The 21461-nt window shown below is 40.8% G+C and overlaps 2 protein-coding genes and 1 long non-coding RNA gene across 4 annotated transcripts in view; 1 reads left to right on the top strand and 2 right to left on the bottom strand.

Annotated features, from left to right (window-relative positions):
- Positions 1-23: 23 nt before the first annotated feature.
- Positions 24-17685, bottom strand: LOC308055438. Its single transcript, XR_013924528.1, has 7 exons — positions 17102-17685; positions 10818-10861; positions 8361-8501; positions 8104-8273; positions 7283-7366; positions 1268-1395; positions 24-143 (listed from the first exon to the last, which is right to left on the bottom strand). It is a non-coding gene; the product is annotated as an uncharacterized lncRNA (long non-coding RNA).
- The window catches only part of MTTP (microsomal triglyceride transfer protein), a 28711-nt gene continuing 9211 nt past the window's right edge, over positions 1962-21461 (top strand). Inside the window, exons 1-12 of one of the 2 annotated variants that reach the window (XM_080368819.1) lie at positions 1962-2482; positions 7230-7417; positions 7793-7936; positions 9938-10045; positions 10785-10901; positions 12201-12340; positions 13179-13329; positions 16698-16855; positions 17717-17885; positions 18432-18539; positions 19511-19723; positions 20742-20953. In XM_080368819.1, the coding sequence (XP_080224945.1) occupies positions 2422-2482; positions 7230-7417; positions 7793-7936; positions 9938-10045; positions 10785-10901; positions 12201-12340; positions 13179-13329; positions 16698-16855; positions 17717-17885; positions 18432-18539; positions 19511-19723; positions 20742-20953 (1769 nt within the window). In that variant the 5' untranslated portion in view covers positions 1962-2421. Of the gene's footprint in view, positions 2483-3263; positions 5425-7229; positions 7418-7792; positions 7937-9937; positions 10046-10784; positions 10902-12200; positions 12341-13178; positions 13330-16697; positions 16856-17716; positions 17886-18431; positions 18540-19510; positions 19724-20741; positions 20954-21461 lie in introns of those variants that run through there. The other variant, XM_080368818.1, reaches the window with a different exon arrangement.
- The window catches only part of LOC308055117 (uncharacterized protein C4orf54 homolog), a 67633-nt gene continuing 63999 nt past the window's right edge, over positions 17828-21461 (bottom strand). Inside the window, exon 2 of the mRNA XM_080368719.1 lies at positions 17828-17883. The gene's annotated coding sequence lies outside the window, so the exon portion shown is untranslated. The remainder of the gene's footprint in view (positions 17884-21461) is intronic.

Here is a 21461-nt window from a genome sequence, read left to right as displayed (position 1 = left end):
CTCCCCCTGTCCCCTGTGGCAGAAATGGGGTGTCTTATTCACCGAAACAGTGGGAGCTGGGGCACATGGGCACCAGTTGAAGGCCAAAGATGGACTTGGGTGCGCAGAGCTGTGAGCTTAAAATTAAGATCTTCACACTATTGCTTGAGAAGAAAAAAAACATTCTGTTGACCTCAGAAGATGTGAGGAAATCTCATTAGTTTTATTAGGTTGTATAAAGATATCAGCCTTATAGTTTGGACTCTGGAAAATGTGCAGCAACATTAATACTTTGACCCCAGTACATATGCCAGCATGGCGTGAAACGTACATTAGGGGCTGATCATGCAACCTCTGTGTGTAATGGACTTTGGTGGGCACATCGCTAATTTCATAACGGCTGATTTATTCCTGCCATAACTGAGGAGAGACTCAGACCTCCTATTTTTAAAATATTTCAAGAATACACCAAGTATGCATTATGGGTATGTATATAGGTGTATACATATATATGCACATGGAAATGTCTGTACACCATTTCTCTATATGATGGTTAGTTACATCCTTAGTTCTGTAATTAGCACTACTACAGTGGTGTCCAAAGAGATACGCTGATACACTTCAGCAGGGGATATGGCCTCTGATATTCTACTGTCTGAGAGAGGCCCTTTTTTTTAATAACTTTATTTCAAGGAAGAAATAAATTTTCTGTGTCCCAGGAGCATAAGAAGAGGACAGTTGCTCTTCTCCAGATTTCAGACCAACATCAACTCCTCCTTGTGAGTGAAGTGTGAATGTTGCATGTCCAAAGCAGGATCCATACTACTGGCCTCTCCCTAGCCAGAGTTTGTTTTGCACACAGATAGTGTCCTTTTTCTTTTTTTTTTTTTTTTTTTCAAAAAAACACAGAAAGCCTGACAAACTCCATGTTAACCAAATGCAGCAAAAGGATCAGCTGGAGTTCTCTGTCATGAGCATGTCAAAGCCTGCACAGGGGAAGCAGCATAAATAACCACAAACTGGGGAGAAGCAGTAGCAGTCCCCAGGGTTTCCTACTAATTTTCTCCCTCCCACGTGCATGCACATGCACACACAACACATGCACACAAAGAGCTCCCAGTGGGACTTCCACAAGGTGCAGAGAGATGAGTGTGAGTGAGGAGCATTGGCATGGACCTGCTGTTCCCCACTGCTGGGCAATGACTGACATGCACAGTGTTCGGCTTCCCTTTTGGCACAAGGCAACAGAGGTGGCATTCATACCACTCAAGGCGAAGGCTGTTCTCACCTTATGATTCCTTACTAGTACAGAGGAGCTGGTGGCAGAAATGGCCCATTTGGAGCAGCTAAACACAGCCTGGGGTGGCACTGGTTCATCGGGGGTGTTTGTAGCTTGCAGTCTCGTTAAAGCAGCTCCTGAAAGTGGAGTGAAAGAGCGTGGTGATGGCTCACGGGTGTGCCTCCTCTACAAGCAGGACCATATCCTCCCTGCTTGAAGATCCAGGGAGGCTTCGTATGCCAGGAAGAGGGTGTCTCTTCATAGGCTGTGACATCCAAGGTGTGCCAAGGATTGCTGAGGAGTGCCCTACTGCCTCACCATCACCTGATGGACAAGGAGGTCCTTTAGCAAGGCCTGTGGCCATGAGGCTGAGTGCAAGATGGCTTGGGATTTACTTTCACAGGAATCAGGGAAACATGCAGGTTAGTCAGCTGGGGGCTTATTGGGAGGTGGTGAAGTGAGCGTGAGAAAAGGGGAAAATAGGGGTGAAAAGGAGCGCTTGGTTTGCTCTGCTCCCAGACCCAGCCAAGTAGGTACTCTTCACTGAGGTGGGACAGAACAGCTGGTTTATTTCACCTCTTCAGTCTCTAACCTCTGCCACTGCAATGATGAAGATGGGGACTGGGGCTGCTGAAAGATAATTTATTTGGTATGAACTGACAAAGTAGCATCACTTTTGGGGATGGCACTGGTAAATCTCATGTACTTCTGCTTCCAGGAAGACCCTTAAAAAGCATCTGCCTCTGGGGTTGCTCACAAGACAATGACAGTGGTCAGGATCTGGCCCCTGGAGCAGCAGACCCAGTCGCCCTTTTGTTCAAACAGGAGGAGTGGCAGGATCTCCTGGTCCTGCCAGGACTGTAGGTGGGCTTCCCTACTCAGAATGTGACAGTGTGGGGTCAGTATTCAAAAAATGAAAGCTGAGATGATCAATAAAATGGTGTAGAAACCACCAGTTCCCTTAGTTCTTAATAATTAACTGGAAGTCCTTTGATGAACTTAGTACCTGAGCATGGAATTTGGAATCTGACCTTTACTACATCTAGATAAACAGTGTGGCCGACTCGGCAACTCTCTCTGCAAGCGCCCCTCTGCTCTCAGCAGTTCACTTCCTGGAGGCTCTCACACTTCGTGCTGCAGTCAGGAGCTCAGGGGAGTCCAACATGATTCTTCTTACTGTGCTGTTCCTGTGCATCATTTCCACCTACTCAGCCTCTGTTAAAGGTAGGTCTGTACTGGGCTTGGTTCAGGTTTTGGCTCAGCAAAGGCATAACCAGTGTTTGTATGCAGATCTGTTTTGCATCAAACATTATCATCTTTACTCATCTGTCCTTCAGTAACATAAAATGCATTTAGTAATTACGAAGGTTTAGCACTTGTGGCATTCATATCAGCAGAGGGGATGGAGGAGAAAACGCTTTCTGGTGCATGGGGCCAGCAGTGTGAACCAGGAGACAGGGGATCTTGACCTTGCTTAGTCAGGACATGCTGTGGGGGCACTGACTTGAAAGGGACTATTCACATGCTCAAAAGAAACAGAAAGAAGTGCTCTGGTGGAGCAGAGCCAGGAAGTGCTCAGGGCTCTCCAGGTTTCAGCTTCTAAGCAGTTGACTCAGCTACCACTGAAGTCACTAGCAAGCATCCCATTAATTTCTTACTGGTTGCTCTGCAATAATTCATGAAAACCTGGATGTCTGCACAAGCTCTGGGAGCAGGGCTTTACTCAGGTGTCCTGACAAAGGTCAAGGGTATGAAATCTGGAGGCTGCCTGCTTCAGCCGTGCCAGTATATGAAGCAAGGAAATGTGTCTTTAGTAATCGTCCTTCATGTACAACCTGATTTCAAATTTAGAGGAGCAGCAACATTAGAACAGGAGCCAACACCTAGTTTTCAGTTTAATGAAGATGTCTTCATCATGATGATCCTCCTGCTCCCTGCAAGGGATCCAGGACACTGAATCTGTGTAAGCACGGAGCAGCAACCCTCCTCCCTACCCCCTTACACCAAGAGTTATAAAGCAAAGAAGTTTGCAGGCAGTTCCTCTAGCCGTGACTGTATTTGATGAGACTGCTGAGTAACTATGGTTAGATACCGATGTGCCACAATTCTGGTGTCTGCTCTTCCCAGCTTCTCCTTAATATCAACTAAGCAAAGCTCCTTCTTGATGTGAGGTAATATTTGCTTGTCACTTTATATCCCCAGAGTACTGAGCAAGCATTTTCTCATTAATTAGTCCTCCCCTTCAGCTCTGCCAGGCGTTGTCTCTCTCTTGTGCAGAGAGACTGAGAGCTAAATTACTGGCCCAAAGGCCACTTAGTGACCTCAGTGACAGAGCTGGGATTAGGATGAGTGTTTTACTTCTCCACCAGGCCATGCTGCCTTTTGGAAATATTGAAGGAATATTCTTTTAAGTCAGATAGATCAGCACATGTGAAACTTTCCTACTGTGGTTCCACTTGAAAAATGTTTTCAAAGAAGTGGATGGGGTTTGCTTTTTAAAGCTATCCAGTATCAGAAACAGTGGCAAATATAATTTATGAAGGTAGAACCAGCAAGCAGTTAGAGAAGCACATGCTATGCATGCCATATGTATTAATAAAAGGCACAGGACTTGACAGCTGTCTCTACTCATGCAGTGTAACCTTCTGTATTATACAGTATCATGATTTAATTATAGACTTGGCATGTTACCCTTAATGACAGACACTTAACATTACTAGTCAAACTATGTGTTATGCACTCCACCTTGAAAGCAGGCACTTCTGACCCCAAGAGAGCATGGCCGATTGCAGTCTTTATGTCTATCTCTTCTCCTTTCTCAGTCAGCGGGACATTTGCCATCAGCTGTAATGGCAATAGCTCTACAGGCAACAAGGACCAGAATGCTATGCTGAATACAAAGGAAAGAGCTTCTAAAGGCAGGGGGATTTATTAAGAAAAGTTTCTATCAGAAAGGTGTAGGAATATTCTTTTTCAAATATTTTTTCATGAAAGATGACATGAAAATTTAGTTATGCTGTTTTGAATACTGGTTCTGGGCAGTGATACAGTGTCTCTGTCCCTCAGCCACCGATATCCCCCTTGCCTCTCAAACTGACCGTGCTACCCAATTGTCTCTCTTAGCTTCCCCATTTCCACTGGGGTAAGTGCTAACTCCTTGGGACTGCCTTCAATACTGCCTCATTCCTGCTGCTTCTCTCATTGTGATTGACTGCTGTCTCACCCTTTTCCATCAGTGACATCAGTCTTGCAACTAAAGCCATCTTCTGCCCTGGTTTCTGCAGTGTTTTCCACATATGAAATGGTGAAAGCTTTCAGAACCTAATATTCTTCTAGCTCCCAGAAATACTTGGCAATTATTCATCTCTCATGACACTTGCAAGAAGCTGCTGCATTATTTGCTTGTCTGTTTCCTTCAGGAGGGAACAGCTCTTTTGTATGCGGGGACACGCAAATGCTAAATGGAAGGAAGAGGGAAAGAACTCTTGCAAAAGGGAAAGGAGATGTATGGGTTGAGCTGTGTGAAAAGGAAGAGGATAGGTGAAAGGTGCTTTTAACTGAAAAGAGAGGGACAACAAAACCACAGACATCCACCTTAACTAACAAGACACTTGTCTTTCAGTACCCAGATCATTTTTCTCAGACAGGCTTTTCTCCCACCTTTTATCTTTAGATGAGACTGTGTCACCCTCTGTGTTTAGAAAACACCTAGTGGATGGCATTTGTAAAATCTCAGCTGATATTAAATCATTAGCACTGGTGTTTCTGCTACAAATGAAGGACATTTTGAACTAGGAAGCAGCCAGCTCTGAGGTACTGCAAGGAACCAGGGGTGCCCCTGAGAGGTGCAACCATCTCTGGGCAGGCACTGAGCACAGTCTGCTCTCAAGGGCAATGTAGCATCAAAGCTGATAGGAGTGACGGGAACTGGGGAAGTAGCTAGGAAGTTCACAGTAAACATGAAGGAAGGGTTGTACACCTCTTGGTGACTTTGTTTTGAAGCAGACACACAAGACATGCAAAGCCAGAAGAGCCCCATCATGCCAACGTTAGTGCTTCAGCCTCCCTGCAAAAAAAAGTTACAGCTTTGAGCTCTCACATGCAAACATGCTGCTCCCCCTGGGATGACCAGACTTGCTGCACCACATCTCCAGCTGGCATACAGTGTAAGTCAGTTTAGTTCTGTGTAGCTTTGCCAATTTACACAACTTGCATACCAAACTTGGTGGGGTCACCATTTTCCTTACATTCTTTGAAGCTGATCTTAATCTACTGCTATACCACCTGAGTGAACAGGGGAAGGAAGTGAGCAAAACCTTAAAAAAAAAGGGGGGGTGTGTTGATTCTTTGAGTCCTGCACAATATATCTGTCCAGCCATGATGGAACTACACTGTGTACCTACCTAACTGGGATTTAAAATCTGAGAGCAAAGAAAGAAAAGACTTTGGTTTTCCTTTTTACCAATGCAGTGATTTGAAATTTATTTAGCAGAGTCAAATAAAATGCTGAGGGACATGACGTAAATCAAGATAGCCTGTTGATTCTCTGCAAGGGACTTTGAACACACTGATTACATTACAGTATGCTTAAGAATTTATCTGAGATGTTTTGATAGATTTTTCTTCTTTTTTTTTCCCCCTGCACTTGTCATAAGACTGAGATGCATCTCCCTGAGGACAGCACTTTGCTTTTCTTAGATTAACTCTGTTGTGAGGTTGTAGTCTCTGTTCTTTACCTCCTGAACTCCATGAAGATATTCCCAATGGATTCAGTGGTGCAGCATTTGGGTCTGAGAGGCTAGTACTGTGCTGCTTACAGATAGCACCTAAGGTCACTGTATGTATGTATTTGCTTTGTGGATGTAAGAGCACTTTGTGTACAGCCAGCTTCTCCTCCCTTCCCTTCCCTCTACTAACTGACTTCATCAGTTTTTCTTGTGCGGAAGAGACCTTTGGGCCATCCACACAAGAGGAGGGAAGCCCTCAAAGGCACTGAAAAGGCATGTAATGTATACTCTTTGTGACAAAATATTTAAAGGGTATACAAGAAGAAACTGATTTTCCTTAGCCACAGATTTTAGAGGCATGGTCTTAATTCCTGTGCCTGAGGCTGCATATAGAGTTGTGACACTGGTGCCACACATTCCCCACATGGCTGTGCCTGAGAGAAAAGAAAGAGAAAAAAGGAAAGGGTGTGGTAGTAAGTAGTTTTGTAAAGGAAAAATGAAAGCCATTTGTATACTACATATTTCATTTACACTAACAAGAGCAACTGAATCCCTAGAGAGCAGTCTGAGTGGCTGTTAATGCAGATGGAAATGGCACCATAAATTGTGTAGGCAAGTTGCATTTATGCTAGAATTTGGCTTTTATAACCCTTAAAATGCATCAATTAACAGCAGAGGCACAGCTATAGGGACAATTATTTAGTTTAAAGAACAAGGGCTTAATTATTTAATCAAAAAATATTTTCCCAATGTCTTCATTACATTCACGTCACCCCTGGGCAAGGCTCTCAATGGAAAGATTCTCAATAAATGTGCAAGAGATGCAGAGAAAAATTTCTGTTGGCTCCAACAAATTATATCACTGCCTTTCAAATTGCTAAGCACACAAATTGCATGATTAATTACAATACTTTTACAGTATTTTGAGTTGCAAATTATTTGGGATTCATTTTGAATGCTAACATTTCCAAAGTAAAGATTTTGGTTCTATTAAGTGTAGAGCTAGAACAAAGTATCTGTGGGCATTCTTATTTTAAATATATGAGATCAGTGTCAACTTAATCGCAAAAGAACTTCAGCTGCTCCATTGAGAGAGCCTCTGTAATCAAAGGCAGCAGGATCAGTCCCATAAATTTTCGTTGGCAATTAAATTTTTATTTTTCTAGAGGTATGTTATAGAGAAATTGACAGATTATGTGAGTTAGTCAATTCTAAAACACTGTTTGTTTTTGCTTTCCAAACAGGGCACACTACTGGACCAAGCTTAAATAATGACAAGCTATATAAATTTGCTTACTCAGCTGAAGTGTATGTTGATCGGGTGAAAGCATCACTGCAGAAAAGTGCAGGATACCGGATTTCTTCTGGTGTGGATGTTAACCTGTTATGGAGAAATCCTGACAATGACGACGACCAGTTAATCAAAATTACGGTAATTAATGTCATCAGACAACTTTAAAAAAATCCCTATTTTTTCTACATTTATCTAACTGCTAATCTAATCTTGAGGAATTGATTTTCAGAATATGAGCTAAATCTTTTATTCTTCTCTAGCCTATTTGCTAAATACAAACTGGGATTGGTACTTACTTAACTTTATGGTGAGTTTTTCTGCCACTTATTTCCCCAGTTGGTGAGTGCTGGGGTTTTTTTGAAAGCATAGATTTAGTAATCATGGAAGATTAATGATCAAAACCAGAAATGAAGAAATTAAAAAGAAGTATTAGGTGATTTAGTCTATCCAGCCTACCCCAGGCCAATGCTAGACTGCTCTCTACATGAATTTTCTCTGGTTTTACTTTGCTAGATAAGAGATGTTCAAGTTGAAAATGTGAATGAACGTCCAGCTGCTAAAAACATCTTCACAGGAAAAACCACAGAGAAGATAATTGGGAAAGAATATCTGGAAGCTTTACAGAGACCCATAGTTCTTGAGCTAATCCGCGGAAAAGTAAGACCCTGTCTTTTAAAATTCAGTCCCTGAGGAAACCTGATATAAATCTTTTCTTACAGACTTGGAGAATTTATCAATTCACTATCCTCTCAGTGGTCTTAATATGGCATTGTGTTCCATCTTTCTATGTGAAATGCAGTAGTTTAAAACAGACTGTGATTTACCTGTAAATTGTATTTGGGCCCTTCCAGTCCAAGCTTCTTGTGTGTTGAGAACACCATACAGTATGGAAGTAAACAGCAGATTGACCATGAACATATGATTACACATGTGCACAACTGCTGTGTAAGATTTGTGCTGTTGACTTCAGTGAGGCCAAGATTATATCCAAGGTCTGAAGGCAGAAAAGAAGATACAGTTTGTCACGAGGGAGGTTATACTGAATCTGTGAGGAACACTGTTAATCACTATAAACCCTTACCAAATATTTTAGCATGACTGCTTTCCCTCCTTTCTGGCTTGCTTATTTACTTCAGTGTCACCTGCAGTTTCAACAGTCCCAAGTTAATGAACTTGATGCTGAAAGAGCTACACCCTTTGATGGTGTTCCTTTACTGGGAAACTGTCTCAAAAAATCAGAAGAGAAGGGATGGTGAGCAGGTGTGTCTCAGCATGTACTTGGGTTTTATGGCCTGCCCTGAGAGAGCACCAAAACACTGTCCCACCATAGGAGCACCTATGTCCAATTGTAGCTCTCAGAGTTCCAGTTTTGCTCAGAAGGGGATTCAAGTAAATCCAGCTCCCCCTCTTTTTCCCTGAGAAGCTGCCCACTTGTCCTCTTGTGCTCAGCCTACTGCTCTGGCCAGGGAGTGGTAAGGCTTGAGCCATGGCTGCTCCTGCCTCCTCTCCATGCTCCTTCACCCTCTTGTTTCTTGCTGCATTAGGCTAACAGCCCTGCTCTCCCCTCTGCAGACCAAGCAATGCTCAGCAGGTGGGACATGGGCAGAGGGACAGTGAGAAAGAAGGAAGGTTGAAGGTCACGCTCCCTTTTCTCTTCTGCAGAGTGGAGTGAGGGCTGTGACACCCTACCCCAGCAGATCTTTACCTCCTGCTGTAAATAGGCACTGAGCACATACCCTGGCCGCCAGCTCAGCCTACTGAATTGCAGCTGTTATCAGGCCTGCTCAGTAACTTTCAGACTCAGCCTTGTCATCAGTTTTACACAACATAAAAAGAAACAGAACAGCACTGGCTTCCAGCTGTACGCATCCCTGAAGGAGAGCAGAGGTATCGGAAGAACACTGTCAAAATACATCTGCTTCTAATGCATTAAGCAGTTCACATGCTAAGATTGAGATGTAGCATTAAAAATTTGAGTTTTTTCTCAGGTAACAGGGTCTATACACTCCTTTGATGATTTCTTTATGGTGCGATACTTTCATCCCTGGTACAGTGACCTCACTTTCCAGGGTTACCCTGAGATAACACGCTGATTGTACTTAGAGTTGCTGAAAAAAAGTGCACTTTTAAAGCACCTTGAATGCAAAGTGGAGGTGCAAAGTCTTGTTACCAGAGGAGAGGCTCAAGCACAACAGTTGGCCCATGAAGTGCAAAGGTTGTGATATGTTTGACACGTCATTTAAGTCATTCTAACTGTGATTTACTTATGATTCATTCATAAGTTTTTGTAACCTGTGATTAAATTGCAACAGATACTATGTCCCAGTGGGGAAGGATTATCTAAGGATTATGCAGAAAAATTAGTCACTTTTGAAATGATGTAATTTTTCCCATTTCCTTTCTAAATTCTCTCTAATTAACAGAAAGTTGTTCACTGTACTGAAACTGCATTTAGGTACAGCTGAAGGCCAAAACTTGTTTGTACTGTTATTGACAGGCCCTGCAGCCCTTGGAGTTTGCTTAAATAAGGGCAACAGGTCCAAATTCAGCTTCCCAATCAGAAAAAAGTAAAAGGAGTTTTTTACAGAGATGACCCACACTATCTCTTCCTTTCTTATTTAACCAGACTTGTTATATACTTGTTTTTTATTCCTACAGGTCAAAACCTTCTACTCATATCAAAATGAGCCTGGGTTTACTCAAAATATTAAGAGAGGTCTGGCTAGTCTTTTCCAGCTACAGCTGTACTCTGGTACTGCCCATGAGGTATGGTGCTATATCTGGCAAGATCATCATCATCAGAGAAACAGCCAGAGCCTGGTCTGCTCAGAAAGGCAGACCTTGGCTCCCGCTGACTTCAGAAGGAATGAACTGTGACAGAAATCAGCCCTTTGATCACATTTCACATTGGGGACATAAAGACAGTCTTCTGAATAATCGGTGAAATAAGTTGCTGCAATTAACATAAAGAACTAGGTGAAATCCAATTGATTTAAGATGCTTTTATCAATTTAGCAAAATTTTCTAATAAACCAACTTAAACCAGGTCAGTATAAAAGAGATTATACTGATGTTTAAAGTCAGTAGATTCCTAAGCTCCGTTCAATGGATTAGGCCATTTTAAATCGGAATATCCACGCAAAGTTAGCAATGGTTTAATCACATCCGGTTAACCTGCGTTACATTGTTAAATTTCTACATCTGTCCACATGAGCAAATCTGAAATTTAACTTAAATTCATGAGTATAGTGCCAGTTGCCAGGTGTTTCCTAAATTTTTTCTTTAAACAAACTTTCCTTCACAGCCATCTAATGAAAAGTACCCCTGCTGATCCAAAGCAGGTGGTTAGAAACACTGATACCTTCCAAACTGGTAAATAAACCCAAACAGTGCAACATATCAGGTATAGGATTTAAGCAGTGAAGAAAATGGCTCATCTTTGGAAAGTGTTCTGGGGTCCCCAAGATAAATTCAGGAAAAGTCCTAATTAACTCTTTTTTCCAAGGTGGACATATCTGGGAAATGCAATACTACTTACCGTGTGCAGCAAGATCAAGTGACTAAAACAAAAGCCCTGGACTCCTGTGAAATAGAAAAAGAAGGATTTACCAGCCACAACCAGGTATGATTTCTTTAACAAAATAAAATCTATTCTGCCTATTTAAAATATATTCTTAGAAGTATAGAATCATTTAGGTTGGAAAAGACCTTTGAGATTATCAAGCCCAACTGTTAACCCCGAACTGCCAAGTCCATCACTAAACCATGCCGCTAAGCTTTTTAGTAGCTATTACACAATTTTTCAAAAGTCCATTCTTGCGTTACAGAAAGCAAATTCTACGTGTATATTTTGTACTATTACTAGTACAAATTTCATATGTAGTACCGATGGGGAGAACAGGGAATTGATTCTCCTCTTGTGTAAACCACCTTGGCTCAGCTGACATTGAGTACAGCACACCAATTTGTATAACTTTTGGATCTTCATCCATAACACATTTTAGTTTCTATGCAGATTTACAGCACTTTTGTCCTGGCTGTACTGAAGTTTTAATCGATGTGAGGCTTTTCTTTCTTTGGAGGAAAATACTAGATGCAGTCACAATAGTAACCTTTTCCCCAGCTGCTAAGTCACAGCACTTAGCATATGCAATAAATGCCAGGCAAGATGCTGATTCCTGAATGGAGCCCAGTGAGGCTTGCTTGGAAGGTCAAAGGCTTCCCTAATGCACAGGTGTAATGTAGGAGATGTGCCGTAGAGGTAGCTGAAGCCCTACTATAGCCTTAATGGTTCTCTACTACTACTAAATGCCTTTCTAAGCAGTTACTACTGAGTGCAGGCTGGACACATGCTGAAGGCATTGGGATTCTCTGCATTAGAAACTGACCTTTCTCAGCTCAGAGAAGTACAAAGGTAGCACATGCTTTGTTAACACCTCAACACTGACAGTATTCCTGATTTTAACACTTGCCACAAAGACTTCATCTTGTTTACAAACAAATCAAGCAAAGTGGCTGGCTTTGCTTCACAGGTGTGAACATAACAATCTTATTTACAAGTTATTTCCCTGGAAAAGCTTCTCATTTTATTTTAAATGTATTTTTAACTAAATGAAGTACTGAGTATTTTCTTAGTTGCAGCCTGCTCCATAACTTGCTCCCCTCCTCTGCCTTTTTTTCCCTCCAATATATATTGAATTTGACACATACAGTGCAGAAGTCAGTGGCTGCTTGTTGCAGAAGGAATTTTTGAGAACCTGGTTTATAGGCTTAGCTTGAGATGTTGTCAACCCACATGCACCTTCCGCATTTGGCTCTATTTCATTATGAGTTTTGCCCTGATTTGAAACTGTGAGCTCTTTTCCTATTTTGTTGTTTGTTGATCAACCTTTTTTCTGATTTATTTTTTAATTATTTTCAGATTTTAGATATCAGTTCAAAAGCCACATCTGCCACAATTTATGTGCTGGAAGACAGTTTCATTAAATCCATTAAGGCAGAAGAAAATTATGTTGTGCTTCTGAATTCTCGACGAAAAACAGGTGCCAAAATAGTTTCAAAGTAAGTTGGGCAATTTGACTGTCGTTGATGGTAGCAGGACCACTGGTTCAGGTCAGGTTATATATGTATGTCTTATAGCATCAAGATCTAAGGCTTTAAACTCTCCAGGTAAGGATATAGGTCTCTTGTATCCATATGATAGTCAGTCCAACTTTGATTAGGGGCTGTATGCAAATAATAAATAATATCATTTATAAGGTAGGAAATGAAAACAGCTGGAAATGGCCAAAACATTTTAAGCAACACATAACTTCTGTAGGTGTTCCATTTCCGTGGCCTCTCATTTCTTAAGAAATAGTTCCAATAGATCTCCATTTGTAGTATGTGAAAGCTCAGAAGTATAGGAAAAAAAAATCTGCTGCATAGGAAGGAAATAACATTGAAACCTAATCTGTGTTAGACCCCAGACTCCAAAACACTGAAAGTTTGGAGATACTCATGCAAGATAAATGATTCAGGCATCTCCTCACTGTTATGATATTTTAAAAATGTACATTCAAAATCTCACTTTCCAGATCTTCTTATCAACAGATATATGAAACATTTCAGAATGTATATGGTTACTGAAGACTATTTACCAGCAATATATCCATACTTTAGAAAGTCTATTATTTAGGTATTTTATGCCACATACCTCTCAGTAGTAATTCTGCTGGTATCAGATACTTGTTACCTTAAAAATGCCGTAGATCTGCCATGTTCTGGCAAGTGTATTTTAAAATAAGACTTCGTTAAGTCTGCGTTCTGTGGTTTGGGCCTGTGGAGGATTTTTTTCTTTCCTCTTGCTTTGATTTCTGCATTTTTGCTTTAACGGTGTCTTCACTGTATGGATGCACAGGCAGAGGCTGGAACTGAAGTCAGTACAAGCTGGCCCTGGACTGATCGCTGGCAAGCAAGTCACCGGTGTTATCAAGACTTTGGACTCCAGTTATGTTGCCGTGCCACTAGTAGCAGAGCCAGTCAAATCTGAGTGCAAAAAGTGTCCCTCAGTAAGTAAACACAGGCTCATTGGGAGTCATTGGGATTCTGGTCAATTAGCTGAGCACAACAAGTACGAAAGAAGTTTCTGTCCAAGCACCCCATGAGGAGACATCTAACCTAGCAATATAAAATACACCCCAGAGTGGGGAGCATGGTAGTGGTGCAGTGGTGCTCCACCACACAAGGCTGTTCTAAGAGCTACCTCTAAAAGTACCAACCTTTTTGCTCTCTTTCAAAGACCGAGCGCAGTATTTCTCAAAACAATTAAAAAGAAAATAACCTTTTGTTTTCTCATCTTTGCCAACCCTGAGTTGGCAGGAGCTTATTTCCTCTGGGTAACTGAGTGGGATGGTTGGCCAATGTTTATAAATCATTCTGTGATGGATGAGCTGAACTGCTCCTAGAAATTAAAGGTAGTTAACCATTCCTTAGGCAAGCTAAACATTTGTTGGTAACATATCTAGCCTCTTCTTACTACCTGACCCTGAAGTAAGTCTTTTAAATAAAAGACTTTATAGGTATTTTGTAAGTATAAAATGAGGGTTTAGTATTCTTGGCAAGTCCAATACTGTTCTCATCTTTCCCCTGGAAAAAAAATTACCTTGTTCTTTTTATATTTAAGATGTCTGAAGACTACTAAGAACTTTGTTTGTAAATGCATCATCTTTTCTTTTGCTGATGCTATTCATCATAAACTAATATAAATTACTGCAGTGATTGTTGGCAAACAATTTTAATGCTATTACCATTGTGGAATGTATTTAGCAGAAAATGGGAACATTAATTTTAAAATTATTATGATCTGCTAGTTTTTTATAAGCAAAATAAGGCTTCTATTCAGCACACATACTTTTAATCCTCCAGAGATACTCCTTATGAGCACAAATACCTTACTATATTGGAACTTGTGCTAGTTATTTGGAAGTAGCATTGCACTGTAATAATTTATCTTGTCTAATGCTTGTTAAGCCACAGAGAAGATAAAAAATAGGTGGGGGAAAATGAAACAGAAATGATGCTGCATGTATGCTGGAGCAGTTCTGAGCAGAGAACATCAAGGGATCTTAAACAGAGCAGGGACAGGTGCTTTTTTCCTGACTGCCCATTTGGGTTTGTGCTGATCAATTTGTCACTTGGAACAGAGTTTGTCATAATAGTTATAGAGATAATTTCCAGACCAAGATAACAAACATAGGGTATAATTCCAGAGCACTGCCTGGGGACTGAGCTATGTCATTATAAACCTAATGGCATGATGAGAATGAAGTCCTACTTTCTTACTGTATTTTACAGTAACTGCTATGAAAAGATGGGGGTCTGTAAACAGAACACTGTATCCAAAGCAGCAACATAACATTTGGTGCTTTCATATCATAGTATACATTAAGACCATGCTGACATGATATGCCCTACAGTTTACACTTTCAAGACCCTTTTTAAATCCTAATAGGTCTTACCTCTATCTTTATGAATTTGGTAAAATAACCATTACAAATCCACTTCACACATGGCAGCACTAGCTTCTGTGGGGTTATAACCATCATTTACATTTAAATTTAGGCCTAGATTTCTGTGTTTAGACATCATAAAGCATGCTATCTTCAGAAGAGTTCATAGTTCTTACCCTTTTTTTTTTTTTAATGTTTACGGTTCCGACAGAAAAAGGATGCCTCTTCTGAAACTGAGGTGTGTTTTTTCCATCATGTGCAGCCAGCCTTTGTAGGTTGGTAAATCAGCTGTCACACTAACATTCTAAACCAACTTCTGCTCTGTTTAGGACCTCTTGATTTGGCTTGAATTCTCCTGGAGCGCCCACAAGACCTCTGGTCTGATCTGTCAGACACAGAGATTCTTGTCTGAGCTTGGCTGAGTTGCCATGTGGAAGCGTATGCATCTGTGCCTGAATCCTTGGAGCACTCAAACCAAATTTCCTGAAATTCACATGAGGAGAATGAGGCTCCTTGCAAAGGTCAATTGTGAATGCTGGCTTTTAAAATCATGGTCACTGCAGGAGACAGCAGCTACTCCTTGTAGCAGTCAAATGCTTAGAGCACACCCCCAAAGAGGAAGACTTGGTTTCCACTCTCTTTTTCTTGAGATAGTTCCAGCTCCCACCTTGCTTGTCTCTAGGGTATGTGCTAAGCTAAGATCCGCCTACACAGCTGGGCTCTGCACAGGAGAAAATACAGAATTAATGAGGTTAGAGATTTTTTGCTGGGCTATGGTGCAGCTTAACAGGGGGGAATAGAAAGTGCCCCATACATTTATCCAATTTCAGCTTATAATAGCCACACTGACCTTGGTGCTAAGCACTAATCACCAGCTGAGGTTAATAGACCCATCTGTGCCTCAGAACACGAGCTCCTCCCAGCTGGTCATTAATCCTCAGGAAATATCCTATGTCTCAATCATTGTTGCCTAATTATTGTCTGTTACAGTTGATGGAAGTTGTACTCTGTACTGCTGAACGATACTTATATTTGCCAGCAGGTTTCAGCGTTATTGCCTAGTACAAAACCCATGAAGAGGGGAAGTATTTTAGTAAGGGTCAAATGGGTGCTAGTCTTATTTCCCACTTGGGAAAACTGCAGTAAACACTGCTGCAAAGAACAGCTGAGTTTTCACCAAGGAATGTTCTTAGTAATTTGACATAACAGAGGCAAAGGTGAGGGAGGAAAGGTCAAAATACCTGCACCAGTTTCTTATGGAGTGTATCTGGAAGGACAGATACAGGTTTTATCATGTTGGCTCATTTAGGTCAAAAATGTGGTGTGTGGAATAAATGCAGCAACAGCATTTGAAGAAATTGATACCTGTTCTAATACCATCTTACCTATAGTTTTGTACAATAACCACAAATCCCTCCTCATCTTATGCAGGTTTATGAATAATAAATGGAGCATCCACTCCTGTTCCACACTAAACACAAAATTACCATCTTCTAAGAAAACATGATTAATTTGTGAATTGCAGATTGTGCAACCCGCACTTTAAAAAAAATTACTTAGGAGAAAATGGGAACAGAAGGCAAACACTGTATTCACCAAAAAGCACAGTGAATTTCCCAGAGAAGATAATTCACCTTATTCCAGTTACAGTATAAATAATCATGTTTTATTCCAAAATAGATTGCACATAAAGCAATGTACATTATCAGGAAAATACTGAAGTCTTGGTAGAGAGTTATAGAAAGGTTTCAAAGATATTTGTGTTGGGATGTCACAAATTAAATAATACTTAGCTAAAGGATCAGCAATCTGTTGGATTTCAGCTAATTTGAGCAACAGGTGGCCCACATATCTGCATTTAGTAAATTTGATTTGGAGAACTGAAACCACAATATGAGATATTTAACATAATGTGAATTGTTTTGCAGCTTTCTGAACACTGGCAGAGCATCAGAGAACATATGTATCCTGAAAAACTTTCCAAAGCTGAAGCAGCAAGAAGCTTTTTGTCCTTCATTCAGAACATCAGAAAAGCTACGAAAGAGGAGATACTGCAGATTATTAGAAGTGAAAATAAAGAACTTCTGTAAGTCATCATGAACAAGCTTTCAAAAGGTTTAAGTTACTTAAAAGTGCAGAAGGGCAAATTGCATGCAAACAGATTCAGTTCTACTGGTGATGTCCTAGCAATGCAAAAACAGTATTCAGTAGTTTCTACAGGAAAAGGATTTTTTTTTAAAAGCTGTGTGTGTGCTCATAGTATATTTGCAGCACACTGATCAGCCACCAAGATTGTATCTACAATGCAAGACAAACGTGCTTTGTAACTTACCCAGAGGTTCTCACCCTGACTGCTTGTTCTGAAACACTCTGTAACTTGTTCTTGACTTGCCCATTTGTGTCCTTCAAATGGAAATACAGCAAAGAAGGGGATGATTCATGCCTGGATATTGTGCTAATATCAGAGTTTGGGTGTGAACAGCATGTGCGCCTGGACTTGGGAGTTGGAAAGCATTTCCAAGTCACACCATAGAGTCACGATCTTTCAAACAAATTATAGCAGTTGTTAACAACAGAGATAAACCTGAGAGTAACTCGGGTAGCATGGAAGCCTGTTCTCTAGCTGTCATTGTATATGCAGAAATAAAACACTTCTTTCAATTTACAACCTTGTCCTGTAAACTTTAAGACACTCTAGATAGTTCTGGTTTTTTAATACTTTTTTTGTCCCATATTTGCATAAATTCAAACATTATTATCCATGGATATGATTTTGAGGTGGAAGAATTCAGGGACTCAGTTCTTTTCAACAAGAGTAAAAAATTCTGTCTCATACCTGCAATTAAGAGATCTTTCAGCACATTAGCTTTTCTTTCTACATGCAGCAAAGTCTTTACAGTGTTTTCTAGCTCATTACGATGATACACTCATTTCCACTTCTTTGTAGTCCACAGGTAGTGGATGCCGTAACCTCTGCTCAGACCCCAGCATCACTGGAGGCCATACTGGAGTTTCTTGACTTTAAGGATGCAAGCACTTCTACCCTGCAGGAGAGATTCCTGTATGCTTGTGGATTTGCTTCTCACCCCAGTGAAATGCTCCTGAAATCTTTAACTGTAAGTCAAAAGAGAAAACAAATACAACAGAGTTAATATTCTTGAGCCTCATCCCTGTCAAAGGGGAAGGGAAGAAGAACTGTTGCCATTTCCAGTTTTCCTTTCTTTATCCCTTCCAGGGTTTCCTTTAAGTTTGCAAATAGCATATAGCCTGGAAGCAACAAAAATGTGTAGGTCCAGACTTATTTGCAAAATGTTATCAATATCTACTCCTTGGAAAGCAAACATAATACTGATAATAGCAAAACAATTTCAGGATTGTTTGATTGTTTCTTTATTCAAAACCTGTAACCATTTAGTACTCATTGTTGTTGGGTTTTTTTTACATAGCTTCAGAATGAACCTACTATATGAGACACTGAATGTAACTCAAGGGGGAAATGGCAATCAGTTATTACATCTAATGACAAAATAGTGCTCTGCTTAGTCTGAGCCCAGGCTGTTGGGGTTAATACCTTTGCATTGCAGTAATGTTCACAGGAAGTGAGGGACTATGGTTCATCATATCTAGACAGAGAAACTAACAGCATTGATTTTGCATAACAGGCTAAGTTCAAGGGTGATATCGCAAATGAAGAAATCAGAGAAACTCTTGTCATTGTCATGGGAGCACTCATCAGAAAGCTGTGTGACAGAGAGGGCTGCAAGCTTCCAGTGAGTATCTGCTGTTCAGTGCTGGCCAGATTCTGGTCTGCAACGCATGTAAATGATCCCTGCTAATGTTACTGGGAGAGCAAGAGAGACATGAGAAGGATATTCCCCCCTGTTTTAAAATAAGCCCACAAACTCCTATGTTTGATAGAGAGATATTTTTTTTTTAACAGTGACATCTACTTCATCAGCTTTAGGTTTTAATTTGGCTTTTTCTCATTTCTGTGGATTTGTCCCAGTTTGTCCTTTTTTGACAGAACTTTTTCTCACTTCTGTCAGCAGAAGCAGTACTTGTGCTCCCTTGTGCAAAACCTTTGCAGGTCCTCAGAGAAACTAGCAAACTCAGGATCTATATAATATTTGCAATCCCCTTAGGTTATGTCAGCTCTGTGAAGAAAATAAATTCAAGTACTCAGCTCTGCTCCAGAGATGCACAGAACAGCTCAGAAGGAAGGCTATCACCTTGATCATAGACTAAGTAAATGCTGGTGATAGAGGATGAGAATGATCAGACAGGACACTTCTGCCTGCTGGATCTGTGCTGTTTGGGATTGCAGCACAGTGCTGAAAAGACACAGAGCACCTGAGTGGCCCTTAGAAATCCCATTTTCCTTCCCCTGTTAATTGCCAAGCACTCTTATAACATTATGTTATGAAGCACTAAAGAACACTTCCCTTGTCTGTTTGTGGGGACATGTTGGCCCCATAAGTAAGACCTGTGAAGTCCCCAAATCAGAGCAGGTGCAGCTAGCAAATGAGAAATCTATGGACCAGGTGTCACTGTGACTATAGCCACTTTGGTTATGCTTGAAAGAAGCCATCAACATGCAGTTTACAAATGACACCTTTGCTAACCCTGTGCAACGATGCTTTGAAACAAAAACATGCTAGAACCCAGCCTGCCTCTCCTACCTCTGCAAGGGAAAAAGGTAGGTTTATGATCACCATTTAAACATGCTGTTGATTTTCTTTAGGCTGTTGTGGAAGCCAAAAGGCTGATTTTAAGTAGACTGGAAAAGGCTAAGAAAGATGACAATGTGAGGATGTACTTGCTGGCACTGAAGAATGCACTGCTTCCTGAAGCAATTCCGCTGCTGCTGAAGTACACCGAGTCAGAAGAAGGGTTCATCAGCAATCTTGCTGCCACTACCTTACAGAGATACGATCCTTCTTTTGTCACCAAAGAGGTAAGAAAATGTACTGCTCAAGAAAAGAAGTGCAAGACATTGCATTAAATGTAAAGAATAAGTTAACAGAGTTCATTTGTCAGTCCCACTCTTTTTAAAGATGCCCCACATACGTTTTTTTACCTCCAGAAAATTATTATACACACTTCGGTTCAAGCCAAAAAACTCTACACATTCCTGCTTGCCAAATCCTAGCTGCCAGTCTGCCAGTGCTAGTCAGCCTCATTCACAGACAGCCATTGAAGGTGGCAGGCAGTCTTTAGGGAAAACTGGTCTCCCTTTGCAAGATCACTGCCTTCCCTGTGTGTAACCCCTGTTCTTCCTTGTACTTTCACATAGCCAGAGAGAATGCGTGAAGTTAAAGAAGGGTAAAATAGCTGCATCTTACCTTGCAGCCTCCATGAGTAAGAGAAGAAGTACAAAAGCAGAAGGTGTGGTCCTGCCTTCGCTGCATTACCCTGCAATCAATTTCATGCCTACTGCTGGCAGCTGTGACTAAGGTTGTCAGGGTGTTGCTCTGCAATGAACATGCTGGAAGCTGTTGGGTCAGTGGCTCTCCATGGACTTACCTGTAACAAAGATGTGTCACAACCTTCTCAGGGACGTGAGGCCACCACAGGCATTATCTAGAAAATCAAAATTGCAAGATTCTTGATTTTTTTTAAGTACATATTCCCTTAACAGTCAAGGAAATCTCTCTCTTGGCCTTACCACTGCCATAGTGTTTTGATCTTAGTGCTGCTACTTATTTACAACCCTGCTGTGAAAATCAGTGTGGAAGGCTGTATTTGGACTGTGGCTGAGAAGATAACAGATGCCCCACTTGCCCATGTGGTCACTGAGCTATACATGTCTCGTACATTCCAAAAGGACCATGAAGAACAAGATGCTGAAAATATATCCTTATGTATTAGCCTTAGCTATGGAGCTAGCTTAAGCTGATATTATAAACAAGATTCCAGTCTGTACTTTGCCCAGTCATCTGTGTGAGCACTAACTGAATCTGTTTCCTGACCAGGTGAAGGAAACAATGAACAGGATATACCACCAGAATCGTAAAGTCCACGAAAAGACAGTGCGAACCACTGCAGCTGCTATCATCTTAAACAGTAACCCATCCTACATGGAAGTGAAAAACATCCTGCTCTCCATTGGTGAACTGCCTCTGGAAATGAACAAGTACATGCTCTCCATGATCCAAGATATAGTTCACTTTGAAATGCCTTCCAGGTACATTAAGTTCAGTATAAATAAATATAGCTCATCCTTACTTCTTCGCAGAAACCCAAAGAACACAGAGGTTCTCAATAATTACTACTGTAAAATTTAAGAAGAGTATAAAAGGATGCCTGATTTTTGTGTCACTTTCAGATACTGGTATTTCAGAATAAATCTCTGCATTTTGATGACATTCATTTAATAGCTATTCACATTTTCAGAGGTACAAATAAGAATTAGTCATCAAATTTGCATTACTGTAAGAAATGTTATCTGTTAGTTTTAATTATCTCATTGGGGCACTCACTTTTATATTTTAAGAACCAGCAAACAAGAACAATTTTAAACATCACAGCACTAGAATTAAAATAATCAAAATACCTCTTCTTCTCAACACCATTAATTTTGAAGCAAGACCTTTGCTTGCCTTTCTACCTATGGCTGTAGGGAGTAGCTGAATTTGAGAAAGGTTAAGTATGAATTTTAGTGGGAAAATGTAAGGGTTTTGAAGACCTCCTTT

This window comes from Falco punctatus, assembly GCF_963210335.1.
Source record: "Falco punctatus genome assembly, chromosome: 1".
NCBI lineage: Eukaryota > Metazoa > Chordata > Aves > Falconiformes > Falconidae > Falco > Falco punctatus.
This window is presented reverse-complemented; position numbering and strand designations above follow the sequence as displayed.